At 37.5% G+C, this 17,625-nt stretch overlaps 1 protein-coding gene across 1 annotated transcript in view; it reads left to right on the forward strand.

Moving 5' to 3' along the window:
• Positions 1–1,153: 1,153 nt before the first annotated feature.
• Positions 1,154–17,625, forward strand: part of LOC141545899 (fatty acid desaturase 2-like protein FADS2B) — a 45,897-nt gene continuing 29,425 nt past the window's right edge. The window contains exons 1-2 of the mRNA XM_074273254.1: positions 1,154–1,554; positions 15,792–15,902. Coding sequence (XP_074129355.1) covers positions 1,243–1,554; positions 15,792–15,902 — 423 coding nt within the window. The 5' untranslated portion in view covers positions 1,154–1,242. The remainder of the gene's footprint in view (positions 1,555–15,791; positions 15,903–17,625) is intronic.

Below are 17,625 nucleotides of genomic sequence, written 5' to 3' on the forward strand. Positions count from 1 at the left end.
GATGCCCTTGGAAATAACAAGAGTGCTGTTGTGAGCATCAACATACGGGTAACACGTGAAAAGGATTTTGAAAACGCTAAATAGATTTCCAACTATCACAGCTGCCTCTTATGTGTGTCATTAGTGCAAGTTAACCAAACTTTTAAAAAAATAAATAAATAAAGATCTGGGGATTTTCATTTTTTAAACTTAACGTTTATAGGACACTTTAAGGTTTACAGTGTACTTTAGAAATACCTCATTTTATCCTCACAAGCACCCTGGGTGAGAGATACTATTCCCCATTTACCAGATGAGGGGAAGTCATTTCACACAGGTGTTTGGGATTCCTTGACCTGCCACTAGGTAGAAGGGGGGGAAGGATCGACTGTGAAACGAAGGTGACCCTAAAAATAACAATTTTCATTTTTCATGAAATTAAATTAATTGGATTCATTTTTTAATTAATTTTTCCCCCTGAGGCTAGGGTTAAGTGACTTGCCCAGGGTCACACAGCTAGGAAGTGTTAAGTGTCTGAGATCAGATTTGAACTCGGGTCCTCCTGAATTCAGGGCTGGTGCTCTACCCACTGCGCCACCTAGCTGCCCCACACACACACACACCTAGCTGCCCCCCCCTACCTAGCTGCCCCCATTTAATTTTTAAAAAGAGAAGGCTCGATGTATTCCCCAGGAGGAGGAGCTATAAAAGTGGGCCACTTCCCAAGTTCTTGGCCATCTCCTCATTCTCCAGAAGTGGAAAGTCTGGCTGATGAATCAGAAGTTGGGGCGCCCCTGGGAAGCGGAGGAAACCGCCCAGCGGGAGGCAGGAGCCGAGAGCCGGGCGGTTTCAGCAGAGCCTGCTGCCCTGCCCTGGACAGAGTTCAGCTCCTCCTCCCCGCCCTCCGGCCCGCCCGGCGCCGATCGCGATTGGCTCGGAAGGTTTGGGGCTCAGGCACAAACAGTTAAAGATGATCAGCGAAGAGGATGCTGAGAGGGAAACGCTCAGCCCCGCGGAACAGAGGCGCGCGCGGCTTCCTGGGGGATGAAAGGCATCCTTTGAGGACACAGGAGGGGACTTTCTTTCAGGGCAGGCGGCGATGCTGGGGGGAGCACGGAAAGGGTAAACGGGACTTGCCCCACAATAGAAAAAGCACTTTTTTTTTTTTTTTTTTTTTTTTTAGAGGGGAAGGGGAGGGGAAGCTCTCTGGCTTGTTAGAGAGCAGGCTTGCCAAAGGCTCAAAGGGGAACCGCGAAAGGCAGCATGGGGCTGAGGATGAAGGACTGCGAAGCAAAAATAAAGGTGAATGGGCTGCAGGAGGCTAAGAAACGCTGGGAGGTGAATGGGAAGGGGGAGAGCAACGGGAAAGCGGCCCCCAATGGTCAGCTTCCCAGCGCGCTTCTGGGAGACAGCAGCCGGCTGCCGGTGTACACCTGGGAGGAAATCAAGAAGCACAACCTGCACACCGACCAGTGGCTGGTCATCCGCCGGAGGGTCTATAACGTCACCAAGTGGGCAGACAAGCATCCCGGAGGTAGCCGCATCCTCAATCACTATGCTGGGGAAGATGCCACGGTAAGCGAGCTGGAGCTTCCCGGAATCCCACAGCAGCATTCTGTGTGTGTGTGTGTGTAACTTTGTATCTGTGTGTGTGTAACTTTGTATCTGTGTGTGTAATTTTGTATCTGTGTGTGTGTAACTTTGTATCTGTGTGTGTAACTTTGTATCTGTGTGTGTGTGAGTTTGTGTGTGAATGTGCATGTCAGGGATGTGTAAGAGTGTACCTGAGTGTGTTACATGCATGTGCGAGTGTGTATGTCCCTTTGTAAGCCTATGTGAAGGTATGTGTGTCAGAGAGTGTGAGTGTGCAAGTGTGTATGTCACTTTGTAAGCGTGTGTGAAGATATGTGTAAGTGTCAGAGTATGAGTGTGTGTGTGTGCTAGTCTGTATGTAACTTTGGAAACGTGTGTGAAGGTATGTGTGTCAGAGAGTGTGAGTGTATATGAGTGTGCAAATCTGTGTGAATATGTGTATAGGTCAGGGAGTATGCACAAATGTATATGTGAGTGTTGTGTCTGCATGAGTGTCGGGATGTATGAGTGCATATGTGAGTGTGTAAGTATACATGTATATGTGAGTGTGTGAATATGTCAGGGGGTGTATGAATGTGTGCAAGCAAGTGTAACTTTGGAAGTGTGAGTTGTGTGAATGTCAGTGTGTGAATGTGTCAGGGATGTGTAGGAGTGTGTGCAAGGGAGTATTACTTTGTAAGTGTGAATTGTGTGTGTGTGTCAGGGTGTATGAGTGTGTATGCAAGTGTGTATGCAACTTTGTAAGTGTGTGAATGTGTGTTTCAAGGAGTGTGCAAGAATATATGTGTGTGTATGTGTCAGTGTTATGTATGAGTGTGTATATGAATGTGTGAGTGAGAGTATATCTGGGGGTGTATATGTGAGTGTATGTGTCTGAGTATATGCATAGAACATGTGTGTTGTGAGTGTGTGTATGTGTCCGAGTATATTCATAGAACGTGTGTGTTTGTGTGCGTTGTGGGTGTTGTGTATGTGTTGCTCATGTGAGCAGGAGAACGATGTTGGGAGAGAGGGAGGGTAGAGGAAAGGCAGAAGTGGCTCAACCCTTGGCCCAAAGGCACTACCAAGGCGTGTTCAAACTTGAAGCGTTTCACCCATTCCAAAACTGATCTTGCCCAGCCAGAAATGGGAATGCATTAAGTCCCTAGGCCTAAGAGCGATACAGTATGTAGCTTAATCCCATAATTCAAGCAGAAAGGATCCTGGGATCATGCCCATGCCGGTCATTTTACACAGAAAAAAACTGAGGTCCAAATGATATCCATCAGTCGGGCCTCGAGCCCTTTGTCTACAGAGCCAGGGCCTTTTTGCTGTACCATCTATGTTCCAAGACCCTCCCACAAACTTACTCTAGAACCACAATCAATTTGATTTCTTGGAGTTTTTTTTTTTCCCTATCTATAAAATGAGCTCATAAAGCTGTTGTAAGGATCAAATGAGAAAATAATAAAGATGAACATTGAAAGAGTGCTCTAAAAATTGCAAAGGCAACCTGAAGGCAGCTGGGTGGCCCAGTAGATAGAGTCCTAGACTTGGAATCAGGAAGTCAAAATTTATATTTGGCCTTAGTCACCTATTAGTTGTGTGACTTTGGACAAATCCCTTAACCCTGTTAGCTCTCATTTTCCCAAATGTAAAATGGGGGAATAATAGCATTTGCCTCCCAGGGCTGTTGAAAGGATCAAATGAGATAATATTTACAATGCAACTAGTGAGTGCCTGGCACATAGTAGCTACTATATAAAAGCTTATTCCCTCCCTCCAGTCCCCCCAAAAACATTTTCCTTAAATTATCTCATTTAAGGGGGGCATCTAGGTGCCGCAGTGGATAGAGCACCAGCCTGGAATTCAGGAGGACCTGAGTTCAAATCTATCTCAGACACTTAACACTTCCTAGCTGTGTGACCCTGGGCAAGTCACTTAACCCCAGCCTCAGGAAAAAAAAAAAAAAAAAAAAAAAAAGGTGAAATTATCTCATTTATGATTTTACAAATTATCTCCATTTAATAAATGAGGAGACTGAAGCTAAGGAGAGATTAATTGACTTGCCCAATTAAGTCACTTCTTGAGTCAGAATTTGAACTTGGGTCTTTCTGGCTGTAAACTGAGCATTCCATTCATCTATCTGAATAACAGAAATCTTTGCAAACATATAAATGGCTCTGTATTGTTTAGCTATTATTGCTTTTTACCATGTGGTGGCTGACCATGGTAGTGAGCTTTAAATCCCAGGAGATGGCACAGAAAAGCAAGTGTAGCAGATGCCAGGATTTTAAGGGATTTGAATAGATCATATGTAATAGAGTGGTATTTTTGGTAAATGTTTAACAACTGGCTGGGCAGGGGGATGTGGTGGAATATACACACATACATACATCTACATACAAACTTAAAAGTATATCCTACATAGGATATACTTTTGAGTTTAATCTGCATTATTAACATTTTCTCTATCACTTTCTGCAGTCTAGATGGTAAACAAAACAATAAATTGGATTTGGATTTGTACTGCGAACATTCACAATGAAAATTTAACAATCTGGTTCAAGTGGGTTAGAGCTGGCTCCAGCACAGCCCTGTATCCATGACTAAGAACCTTTCTTCCTCATCTCAATTCTAATAATTTAAAAGAAAAACTGGGCATAATGGGGGAATTTTTCAAACTTCATGTGGCTAGAATCAGAGAACACTGAATCTGGAAGAATTTCAGAGATCTTCATGGAATTGGAGCAGAGTATTAGATTTAAAGGCAGAAGACTGAGCTCTCTGATTCAGGCTTGGTTACTTAAGGAGCATGACTTTAGATGATCCATTCCCCTCTCTAAGGCTTCATTTTTGGTCCATTTACAATAAGGGAGTGGGATAAATTATGTTTGGTGGCTCTTCAAGCCCTGAAAATGATGATTCTCTCTAGTTCAACCTTTTTCTTTTACAATTAAGAAAACTGAGACCCACAAAAATGAAGTGACTTGAGTAGTCATGAAACTTGAATCCTGCTATATGAACTAAAAAAAAAATCAATTCCTTTATCTGATTCCTTCTCTTTAAAATGATTAAGTTGTACTCCAAGATCCCTTTTAATGTGATATAATAAAAAAGAATCACTTGAATTAAATCAAAAGAATTATTCAAGTACCAGCTCTGTTACCTGCAGCTAACCAAGAGACCATAAACAAATCCATCTCCCTCCTATACTTTGGTTTGCTTCTCTGAAGATGGGTTAAACTTCGGTCATGTTGTCATGTCCCACTCTTCATGACTCCGTTTAGGATTTTCTTGACAAAGATACTGGAGTAGCTTGTCATTTCCTTCTTCAGTTCATTTTGCAGATAAGGAGACTGAGGCACAGGATGAAGTGATTTGCCCAGGATCATACAGCTTAGGAAATGTTACTAAGGTCAAGAAGATGAATCTTCCTGATTTCAGACCCTTTGTATCATCTAGTTGCCCAGGGGGTTGGACTAGATGTTCTCAAGGGTCTGAGTCTGTAATCCTTTCCAACTTTAGCATTCTGTGGTCCTAATAGCTAAAGCAGGATCAAGATACCACGGCCTACCATTCTGAAGGGGATCCCTTTCTTCTACCAACCATTAATTTCATTCACCTGCCCCAACCCCAGGAGAGGATATTTTCTTTGGCTTTTATTAGCCCTGGTAATAGCAGGGTTCATCCTTGGCATAGTGTATTTTTTGTAATATGTTTTACATTATTTTATTTGCATCGATTTTTGCATGATTTTATTTGCATTGACTTTTTACATTATTTTGCTAAATTTTCTGAATTTATGACAGGTGATGAGATCTTAGAAGCAATGCATCATCAATGGGGTCACTTTTCTCCTTTCCTAAAATAACTTTCTTAAGTGTACTACCCAAAGAGTGACCTTTCCCCTCTGCCTCTCCTTTAATTACAGTACTTATGACATTCATTCCTAGAAATATCTCTTAAATATTTGCCTCTAGGAGAGTGAGAAAGCATTAACATTCCCATTCTCTCCCTCATGTTTCTTAAGGTGCTTGATCTAGGGGACACACCACCCATCTGCCTTTACATAGTGTGGCAGTGATTGTTATGAAGGACTAAGAATCAAGAAGAACTGGATTTTAATACTATCTAGAGATTGGAATATGTTCTCTAAGATCTGCTGTGTCAATCTCAAAATGCTCTATAAATGCTTGTTGTCATTATTGACTATTGATTTAGTCTGTAGAAAATAGGGCATTTAGGTTGGGAAGATCTACCTTTGGATCCTACCAATTACTGGCTCTGTGACCCCTGAAAAAATCATTTACTCTCTTTGAGCTTTGTTTTTTAATATAAAATGTAGAAAATAGTACTAGGGTTATTATGAGAATAGAGTGATAGAATTTAGTATAGGGCCTTGATTTGGGCCAATCACTTGCTACTATTACTACCTCTACTACCACCAGTGGCAACAATAGATGGTGTATCTTTGGCTATAAAATGAGGAGTCTTTGATTAGAAGATTTGGTAAAGTCCCTTTTAACTTAAAAATCGACTCCCTAGGACCCAAAGTGGGTATAGCATGGACCTACAGAAGTAGTCAAGTCAGAACAAGTCAAGATAATAACCATTTATTAAGCACCTGCTGTGTGCCAAGCACTGAGCTAAGTGTTGAGAAATACATAAAAAGGAACTTTCCAAAAATAAAAAAGTCTCTGCCATAAATAATACACAAAGAGCTACATACAAACAAGAAGCACATAAAGTAAGTTGGAGATACTCTACGGTGGAAGACACTAGCAATAAGAAGAAGATCCAAAGTGTCAAAGAGGGGGCTAGGTAGTGTGAGTTCAAATCCAGCCTCAGACATTTATTAGCTATATGATTCTGGGCAAGTCATATAACCCTATTTGCCTCATTCATCTGTAAAATAATCAGGAGAAAAAAATGGCAAATCAATCCCAACTGGGATCACCCAGACATAATGGAAACAACTGAATAACAACAACACATCTTGTGCTCTATTTATTACATCACCTGATTCCAAAGGAGCAATAGAAGAGATAAGAATAGGAAGGGATTGTGGAAACCATGGAATAGAAGATTGGCTTTGGTAAAATAGAAAGGAGGGCAGTGAGTGGTCTCCACATCTGTCAGAAAGGAAATCCTCTTCTTGATTGATGTTCTGCCCCACCCTTTTACATATAAACACAACTCCACCTTCCATCCCGGATGACTCCCTAAGAATCCCAGCTTCCCAGTAGAGAAATATGACTTGATGAAAAGTCCTAAGGGCAGTGCACTGATCCAGGAGATGAATGCTAACTGTAGCTCTGCCCATATACAAACTTTATACTATACCATGTGATGTCTTTCAGGGAAAAGAATCCTAAGGACATAGTCTGGAGAAAATAAGGCATTGGGGTTGGGAAGATCTATCTTTGGATCCTACCAATTACTGGCTCTGGGCCCCTCAAAATATCATTTATCTCTTTGAGCTTTGTTTTTTATTATAAAATGTAGAAAATAGTACTAGGGTTATTACAAGGATAGAGTGATAGAATTTAGTATAGGGCCTTGAAAAACCTTTAAAACTCCCTAAATGTGATCTATTAAGTATATTTATCTAGCCCATTTCTAGAGATCATAGTGTAATAGTAAGAGTATAATATGTAAACCAAGGTCCTTGGAATCCAGAGTGTGGGTGGTTGTGACTCTTACATGTTATGTGACTGGGCAAACCATTTCACCTGAAAAGGCTTTAATTTCATCATAGGCAAAGCAGGGATAAGCATATTTGCCACTCCCTCTTTTGCAGGAGGATTGTTGGGAAATGATGCTATAAACTGTTACATTTAAATTTTCAAAAATGCAAACTAACTAAATACTTATCAAAGGCTGCAAAGATCTAGGAAATTGGTTAAGAAAAAACAAATGCGCAATCTGGTGAGAAACTGAACAGTTCACAGATGTGTGGAGTACATATTATGTGTAAGGCACAGGGCTAGATGTGAGAGATAGAGACAAAAGTGAAATTCCTCGCCTCAAGGAGTTTACCCTCTATTGAAATAAGCTCTCTGTCTCTGTCTTTCTCTCTTCTGTCTGTCTGCCTCTGCCTCTCTCTCTCTCTCTTCTCTCTCTGTCCCTCCTCTGTGTGTGTGTGTGTATCTATCCCTCCTTTATCTCTCTGTCTCTCTTCTCTCTCCTTTGTCTCTGTCTCTCTCTCTCCCTCTCTCCCTCTCTCCCTCTCTCCCTCTCTCCCTCTCTCCCTCTCTCCCTCTCTCCCTCTCTCCCTCTCTCCCTCTCTCCCTCTCTCCCTCTCTCCCTCTCTCCCTCTCCCCCTCTCTCTCTCTCTCCCTCTCTCTCTCTCTCTTTCCCCCCCTCTCTCTCTCCCTCTCTCTCTCCCTCCCCTCTCTCTCTCTCTCTCTTTCCCCCCCCTCTCTCTCCCCCCCCCCTCTCTCTCTCTGTTTTTTCCTCTCCCTCGCTCTTTTCCTCCCTCCACCCCATGTCTCTCGGTTTTCCCCTCTGCCTCCCCCCAATATATCTACGCACCTGTATGTACAGGCATGCATACTCATGGGATCCCTAGATAACTTAGATCCCCAGAACCATAATGATATTAGAAGGTTCTGGGTCCAAAATCATGAAGATCTGAATTCAAATCTAGCTAGAGATGTTTGCTGGTTGTGTTTATTGATGTTCAATTGTATACAACTCTTTGTGATTCCATTTGGGGTTTTCTTGGCAAGGTTACTAAAGGGGTTTGCCATTTCCTTTTCCACCTCATTCTATAGATGAGGAACTGAAGCTAACAAGGTTGAGTGATTTTCCAGTCATACAGCTAGTATGTGTCTGAGGCAAGATTTCAACTCAGGAAGATTGTCAAGTTCAGTGCTCTGTGCTGTTTGCCTCATTTTCTTCCTTTGTAAAATTGAGATAATTATAGTACCTACTTCCCAAGGTTGGTGTGGGGATCAATTGAGATTTGTAAATTATAAAGCACTTAGCCCAATATCTTAATTTTTCCAATGAGATTTAACATTTTCTTCTATTTTTTTTTTATTCTTTGGTCTCAATATATTGTTTCTTGATTTCTCCTACAGCCATTAGTTTTCATTTGCTCAAATCTAATTTAAAGACAATTATTCTCTTCAGTGAGCTTTGTACTTCCATTTCCATTTGTCCAATTCTACTTTTAAAGGAGTTTATTTTTCCTTAGTGAATTTTTGTTTCTTTATTTCCATTTTAACTAATTCTGCTTTTTATGGCAATTTTCTCTCCATTGGCTTTTTGGGCCTCCTTTTCCATTTGGCCTGGTCTGGTTTTTAAAGTTGTTATTTTCTTCAAATATTTTTTTGTCTCCTTTATCAACTGTTGACACATTTTTCATGATTTTTCTTGCATCACTTTCACTTATCTTCCAAATTTCTCTACCTCTTACTTTAATTACAAAATCCTTTTTAAGCTCTTCCATGGCCTGAGACCAATTCATATTTTTCTTGGAGGCTTTGAGTGTAAGAACTTTGATTTTAATATCTTTCTAAGTGTGTGCTTTGATCTTCCTTGTCACCATAGTAACTTTCTATGGTCAGAATTTTTTTTGTTGTTTGCTCATGTTCCTTACCTATTACTTGACTTTTAATTCTTTGTTAAAGTAAGATTCTGTTTTGGGGGTGGAAACTGCAGTGTCCCAAGCTTCAGGGGGTTTGTGCAGCTAATTTCAGTCACACTTCTAGGGCCCTGTAAGTTTTCAATTCTTCTAAGGTGGTACAATCTCAGAAGAGATGCTCACTATTCTCCTGGCCTATGCCACAAATATTCTTTACTACCTTGGAACTGTGAGGAAGATCCCTACTGCATTATGACCATTGGTTTTGATGTTCTAGTGCTCTTCCTCATCCTAAGACTGCAGCCCAGATCTGAGTATAGGCAAAACAGAGTTTTGACTTAGTGCTAGCAAAGAGATTCCTATAATCTCCTTTTTTAACCCATTATTCAACCCCATCTGAGGGCTGAAAGGGAAGCAGCCATAGCTGCTGCTGATTCAGTGCTCCCTAGGCCTACTCTTGATTTGTTAGGACTGGAGTTTTGCTGGTATGACCTAAGATGGACTATGTTTCACTCTCACCTTTCCTGCTGATCTTCTGAGTTGTCTTTGGCATCTGTTGCCTGAGCAATCTGAAAACAGCCATTGCGGCCATTGATTCACTTGCCCCAAGGCCAGCTTCTGGACTTGGGTTGTGCTGGCACACCTGTACTCTACTCTCACCATGGTACAACAGATCTTTCCTGTGAACTTCTAAGTTGTCATGGGCTGGAAAATTATTTTACTCCATCTTTTGTGAGTTCTGCTACTCTAGAATTTGCTTATAGACATTATTTAAAGGTGTTTAGGGGAGATCCCAAGCAAGTTTCTGCCTTTACTCTACCATCTGACTCTAACCCTTGACAAGAAAGTATTATGTGAGGCAGTTTCCTTTCTTGTCACTTTTAATTAGATGTATTTTTGCTCTTACATGTTTGAGATCATGATTGTTACCCTTTATTTTTTTTACTTCATCTGAATCACAATAGAATCTGTTCTACCCCCCTTCCCTTTAGTGTTTTTGTAGATCTTGTAGATTCTGGTTTTTATTCCACTCTGCTACCCTCTTCTATTTTATTAGTGAGTTCATCCCATTCACATTTACAGTTATTATTGCTGACTACATTTCATTCAATCCTATTTTCTTCTATTTATCCTTTTTGGTCTTTCTCTTTTTACCCTGTCTGTCCTCATAAGTATTTTGCTTCTGACCACGACTTCCCCCTCTGTTCTATCGATAACCCTTTTTTTCTTATCTTCCTTCCTCTTTACTTCCTTTTGGAATGAGATAGATTTCTATATCCAACTGAGTTTATATATTATTCTCTATTTGAAGAAATTACAATAAAAGTAAAGTTCAAGCATTGTTGCCACCCTACCCTATCCCATCTTTCCCTTCATTGTAGTAGGTCTTTGATACCTTGTCACGCTAAATAGTTTCTACCTATTTTCCCAGGGAAATTATCTCATCTCTTAACATTTTTTAAAATACTGTTTAATCATGATTAACTTATACTTCCAACCTCTGAATATTAATATTCCTTTTAACTACCCTAATAGTGATAAAGTTCATAAATTACAATTATCATCTTCCCATGTAGTGATATAAATAGTTTAATTTTATTGAATCCCTTATGTTTTCTTTTTCCTGTTTAACTTTTTATGCCTCTCTTGAATCTTGAAATTGAAATCAAATTTTCTCTAATTTTTTCATCAGAAATACCTGAAAGTTTTCTATTTTATTAAATGTCTAATTTGTCCTTTGAAGGATTTATACTCAGTTTTACTGGATGAGTAATTCTTGGTTGAAATCCTAATTTCTTTACCTTATGGAATATCACAGTCCAAGACTTCAATTCCTTAATGTAAAAGTTGCTGAATACTACTTAATCCTGACTGTGGTTCTACACTATTTAAATTGTGTTTTTTTTTTCCCTCTGACTGCTTGCAGTTTTTTTTTTTTCTCCTTGACCAGGAAACTCTAGAATTTCACTATAATATTCCCTGGTTGTTTTCATTTTGGTATCTCTTTCAAGTGGTTGATAGATTCTTTTAATTTCCATTTTACCCTTTGGCTCTAAGTAGCAGGGTGGTTTTTCTTGACAAATTCTTGAAGCATGATGTGCAGACTCTTTTTTGATAATTGGTTTCAAGTAGTCAAATAAATCTTAAGTTATCTCTCCTGGATCTATTTTCCAGGTTAGTCATTTTTCCAAAGACATATTTTTCTTTTTCTGCCTTTTTTATGTCTATGTACACTCTTCAAACTTAACTTTTTGTATTTTCAGGCTCTGACTTTTTTGGTGGGCAAGAACAATTATTTCCTTCTTCATATTAGTGTCATCTTGAGAGAAAAAGCCAAATATAGAATTAAAATTCTACATTAAAATGTAGAATACTGTTAAAGCAAGTGTCTTAGCATGAGACTAGGAAAATTATTTTCTTATCCTGGAATTCAATTGAAATAAATGTTATTCTAGAAATACAATTTTGCCTAGAAATCTTTGTTGGAAGGAAAGATATTGAATATAATGGGACTGGCCTATCATCCCTATTAGAGCTCTGAAAAAAACAATGAAAGTAGATGAATGTTTATGTCTGTGCATTGCAGTGTGACTATGGATAACTATTCAAAATAATGTGTTTATGTTTATAAAATTCTCTTTGTGCATTCTTATTCATTTGACCCTTACATGACACTTCTGAAGTATGATCATTCTAACTTTGTAAATGAGGAAATTAAAGCTTCAAGAGGAAATTGTAAAGCTAAGGCCTGAAGCCATATCTTCTTAGCCCAGGTTCAACTATCTTTCTATCTTATCACACTCAGACACAGAAATGTGAATTTATATATTTTTTGAGATTTTTCATACATCTTTGTATTTTTTATTCATCTTTTTTTCTTTTGGTTAAGATTATGAAAGACTGGTCTCACAAGTACTTGAAATACTTTTTTTTTTTTTTTAATGAAAAATGACTAATCAGTATAAACAATATATCAGCACAATCATTTCTGTATTTGGTTTAAATAGTACAAGCAATACAATGCAATGCAGCACTGAATTTTTTTTTAATTTAATTATAGTTTTTATTTACCAGACATATGTATGGGCAATTTTACAGCACTGACAATTGCCAAACCTTTTGTTCCAATTTTTCCCCTTTTCTCCCCCCCCCCCACCCCTGCAGATTACAGGTTGACCAATACATGTTAAATATGTTAAAGTATAAATTAAGTACAATATATGTATACTTGTCTGAACAGTTGTTTTGCTGTACAAAAAGAATAGGACTTTGAGATAGCATACAATTAGCCTGTGAAGGAAATCAAAAACACAGGTAGACAAAAATAGAGGGATTGGTAATTCTACGTAGTGGTTCATAGTCATCTCCCAGAGTTCTTTCGCTGGATGTAGCTGGTTCAGTTCATTACTGCTCTATTGGAACTGATTTGGTTCATCTCATTGTTGAAGAGGGCCATGTCCATCAGAATTGATCATCATATAGTATTGTTGTTGAAGTATATAAGATTTCTTGGTCCTGCTCAAGAAATGTGAATTTATTCAGAAGTTCAGACTTTTTCCATCTAATTGTTGTGCTTGCTCCCTTCATTTGTGTCACAATTAGTATTACATGATTTCTAAATCAGGGTTTAAGGCATAAAATTGGTGAGAAAGTGGATTGAGTACTAGACCTGGAATCAAGACCTGATTTCAAGTCTGTTCTCAATCATTTACTAATTGTTTTACTCAAATTAAATCACTTAACTTTTGCCTAATTTAGTTTCTTCATTTGCAAATTGGGGAGAATAATACTATATATCTTACAAGGTTTTTTGATAATCAAATGGGATAATATTTATTGGAAAAAAAACCTAAAGCAGTATCTGGCGCATAATAGCCGCCATACAAATTTTGAGTATTAAGTTTTTGCTTAAAACTTAAAGACAATATCAGAGCTTGAATGTATTTTATAATAGAATCTAGGCACTTTAGAACAGAGAATGCCAAAACTAAAACATATATATATATTTATTTATTATATTTATTATATATTATATAAATTTATTATATTTATTATATATTATATAAATTTATATATTATAAATTTATTATATATTATATTAATTTATTATTATATTAATTATAATATTAATTTATTATATATTATATAAATTTATTATATTTATTATATATTATATATTATATAAATATATTATATATTTATTATATATTATATATATATTTATATATATATTTATATATTTTTTGTGTGTGTGTATATATGTATATATATACACACACACAAAAAATATATATATATGTGTGTGTGTGTGTGTGTGTGTGTGTGTGTGTGTGTATTACAACAAAAAATGACAGAGCTAGGAAGAAATATAGATCATAAAATACAGAATGTCAAAAATCCAATATTTAAGTCCCAGACGTATAAAGAACCTTGGCCAAGATCACAAAGCTAGTTGATGTCATAGCTCTTGTTTCTTAATCCATTTTTCATTTCACTAATAGGAGGAGTCCATATCTATAGTTTGCATTATGTTTTATAAACTGTAATTTGGTGATTGGACTCAACCTCTATTATATAATCCTACAATCTAATAAACATATAAAATCTGAGTTTTTCGCTCTAAATATTTTCAAGATTTGACAGAAAAATAATTTGTATATCTTCCATTCCTAATGGCTCTTCACTTTAATGTCTGCAAATACTTTAATACATGATATCGCATGTGATCAGTATAATAGCCCTATGAGATAGGCAGATAAGCATTATTAGCATCTCCATTTTATATATTGGGAAACCTGGACTCCTGGAGATTAAATTAATCATGCATACTTCCAGGGCTAGAAAACAACAGAAGTGTGTGGGATTCCAGCTCAGCATCTTGCTGGTACTGAATTTAGTACTCTAGTCCCTATTCCTTGCTCCTTCCCAGTGAATCCCTAAAAGAAAAGAATGATGTAGTAGTTGGAAATCTAGATTCAAATTCAACAGCTGCGTTTTATATACTATGTAAACTTAGGCTGGTTCTAGGCTCAAAGGGTCTTAATTTCACTGTTTATAAATGAAGAGGCAAATGGACTCAGAGTTCCTTTTTTCATCTCTACCCATAAGCTCTGCACAGGACTGGGTAAAGACAATGTCCTGGACTCATGACTAAACATACATAATCAGAGTATGTTGCCTTTGTCACTGGCCCAGGAAGACCCATATAATCAGTTATACAGCAAAAGACTCTGAGTCTTGGAGATATAATTTCAAATCTGGCCTCAGATACTTACTAGCTGCATGACTGGTGAAATCATCCAGCCTCTGTTGCAGTTTCTTATCTCTAAGATAAGAATAATAAAAGTATCTCCCTCCCAGAGTTATTATGAGGATCAAAGAGATAATAATTATCAAATGTATAGCACAGTACCTGGAACTTATGCTACATAAATATTAAGCCTTCTTCTTCAAAATCAGTGAAGGAAGACAACTTCCCACAATTCTAATTTGTTGCTTACATTGGTGTAACCCTCTTTACACAGTAGAGTCTTTAAAATTAAATAAACAACAAATTCACTAGAATAATAATTATTAATATAGTTGAAAAGTCTTTAGCACTTTAAGGTATTTTGTTGAATTCTCCTAACAGTTCTATGAAAGGGGTGCTATTTTAATCCATTATTTTTTTGCTGGAACTCTGCCTTCCCAGAAAGCAGCCAGAGTCAGGCTAATCAAAAGTCTTTATTCTTGGTCTCTTGAGGTTGCTGTCAGGGGATTAGATCTAGTAATCTTCACACCACCGTCCTCTCTCTCCACGGCCAGGAGAATGCCTCAATTTCCTCCTTCTACTCCACCCATACACGTCACTTCCCCTTCTTTGTCCCACCAATCAAGTCAGCACAGAATAGTTGGAGAGGGTCAATCTTCAAACATGTTAATAGAGAATTGTCCAATTGGCAATTAGTCTCACGTGCTCCATTATCCAAGTGCATTTGCTCAGTTCTAGCCCTTTACAATTTTTAACTTATTTAGTGCCGATATTATTCCCATTTTACAGAAAGGGAAATTAAATCCAGACAGCTTGTAATTTGCTCAGGGTCAAACAATTAGAAAATATCTAAGGCAGAATTCAAGCTGAGGACTTATTGATTCTAAATCTGATCCTGAATTCATCATCCCACATTGTTTATCTAAAATACTTTGGAGAATCTTGGTTTTTAAAAGAAACTGGTAAAGTCTTAAATCAAAGAATTCCTTTGCCTGAAGCTTTCTATGTGGTGAAAATTGTTCCATAATCACTTTCTTTGAAGAATCATTTTGTGATATGAGGATGTTCTCTCCACTTGACCAGATTTTCATGTATCAAAGTTTTTCAAAGTGGCCTCATCTACAATTTGCAAAGATGACTTTTCATTCTGACTTTATTAAATAAAGTGACTGGTTTCAGTGGTATTTTTATATTTTAAGAGCATAATAGTCAAGATCTTCTAAAGAGGAATTTTTGAGAATTTGGACAGGAACTTTAAATGAATCCCTAATGGACTCTGATTGGACTGACTTAAAACCCAGGATGAGGAAAACCTAAAAGGATGATGATACAAATGGAATAGATAAGCAGAAAATTTATGTTTCTGACTTTGTATCTCTATTCTTCCCATTCCAGGACGTGTTCTTGGCCATGCACCTGGACCAGGCTGTGGTTCAGAAGTACCTAAAGCCCCTGCTGATTGGGGAACTGGCCCCTGGAGAACCCAGTCAGGAAAAAACCAAAAATGTAAGTAGGAATTACACTCCATTGGACAGTGACTCATAGGGAAATTCTCCAGGAGCTATTTATATTTAAGGGAGTTCTTTGGGTTCCTCTAAATTAAACTGCTGCTGAGAATTAATAAAAAGCCCACAGCTATTTAGCAACAGGGCATAACAACCAGGATTTGGTCCCATGGTATTCAATGTAGATGGAAATAAATATAAGACTTGAAAATCCTTGAAGGGAATAAGCACATTTATTTAGCTTTGCCTCCTGGGTGCTCTGGAATCACTCTCTAAGAGGAAAACCAGATACATCTCACCCTCTGAGATTTAGTCATCTCCTAAGGGATCAGAATATCGTTTTCTTAGTACTTTTGGTTCAGTTCCCATTCTGGTGTATTGTAACTCATTGCTAGCCACCAGAGTTGATACCGTAGTTCAATTTAACTAATCAACTAGCTTCCACACATATTATAATTATTTCCAGAGAGAGAGGGAGGAAAGGGAGAAAGAAAAAAGGGGAGGCGGTTATCTTTGGACACTTTAACATACGTTCACAAATATTATCTCCCAATGCTGCAACACACATGGATCATAATAATTACCCTTGAAATGGAGCAAAAAGCAATGTCTGATCACATGTCTATGACTGGAGTTTGTCTAGAATACCATTCTCTAAGAAAAAAGGGAAATCACAATACTAAGTAGTAATCCTCCCCAAATGAGTTTGTTCAACAATTAAAATTTTATTTCTAGTGATTATGAGAGAAAGCAATTCATAGTGAATAGAAAATTGGCCTCAGGAAGGAATGAAAGGAAAGGAAGGAAAGGAAAAAAGAGAAAGGAAGGAGAGGAAGGGAAAGAAGAAAAGAAAAATGGTGAATTGCAATGTAGATGCTAATATGAATAGAATAAGTTGAGGGATTTCCCCAATAGCACATAGATTAAATCACAGATAAAAAAAATTTAAGTAATTATGATAATATCTAACATTATATATCGCTCCCTTGTCCAAATCTATGATTACACTAGTAGATGAAATCTCTGTTATTACACTGATATAGGAAATCTCTACCAAAACAGATGAGTCATGAGTGTTGGAGATTAGGACCTGAAAGAGTAAGCAAATTTCCAAAGATTATGAATTCAGTTTTGTCATAAGAAGGACTCATTCCCTGTCTGTCCTGATCTGAGACTAACTTTTAAACCACTATACCTTATTGCCCATATACAAAGTTCTTTAAAGAGTCCATGTACTTATATCCTTTCATCTCCTCATAAAAGTACTTAATGATAAATTGTGCAAGTATTATTGTCCTTTTTCTTTTTTACAAATAAAAAAATTACATTTCAGGCTAGATAATGTGCCCAAGTTAGTCATAGCTAGAGACAGGCTCTAAGTTACCCAATTCCTTCCTCCCTCCACCAGCCAAAACTTTGACAAACCTCCTACTTCTAGAGATGTCTTTTGATCAATCAATTAATCAAAAACTATATGTAATAAAGCAGCTATATACACTAAGCCAGAGCTTGTGCTAAACCCTGAGAATACAATGAAAAAAATAAGTCTATATCCCCCCAGGGTTGGACTTAGAAAGCTTCTTTTTAAAAACTAAACAAATATGTTTGATTAATATTATCTACTCCCTATACTCCCAAATTGAACAAGTTAAAAGAAAAGATTTAAAAAAGCAAATCCCTTAATACAGATTTAATATGGCAAAAACAAATTCCTTCGATAGCTA

Source organism: Sminthopsis crassicaudata, chromosome 6 (genome assembly GCF_048593235.1).
Source record: "Sminthopsis crassicaudata isolate SCR6 chromosome 6, ASM4859323v1, whole genome shotgun sequence".
NCBI lineage: Eukaryota > Metazoa > Chordata > Mammalia > Dasyuromorphia > Dasyuridae > Sminthopsis > Sminthopsis crassicaudata.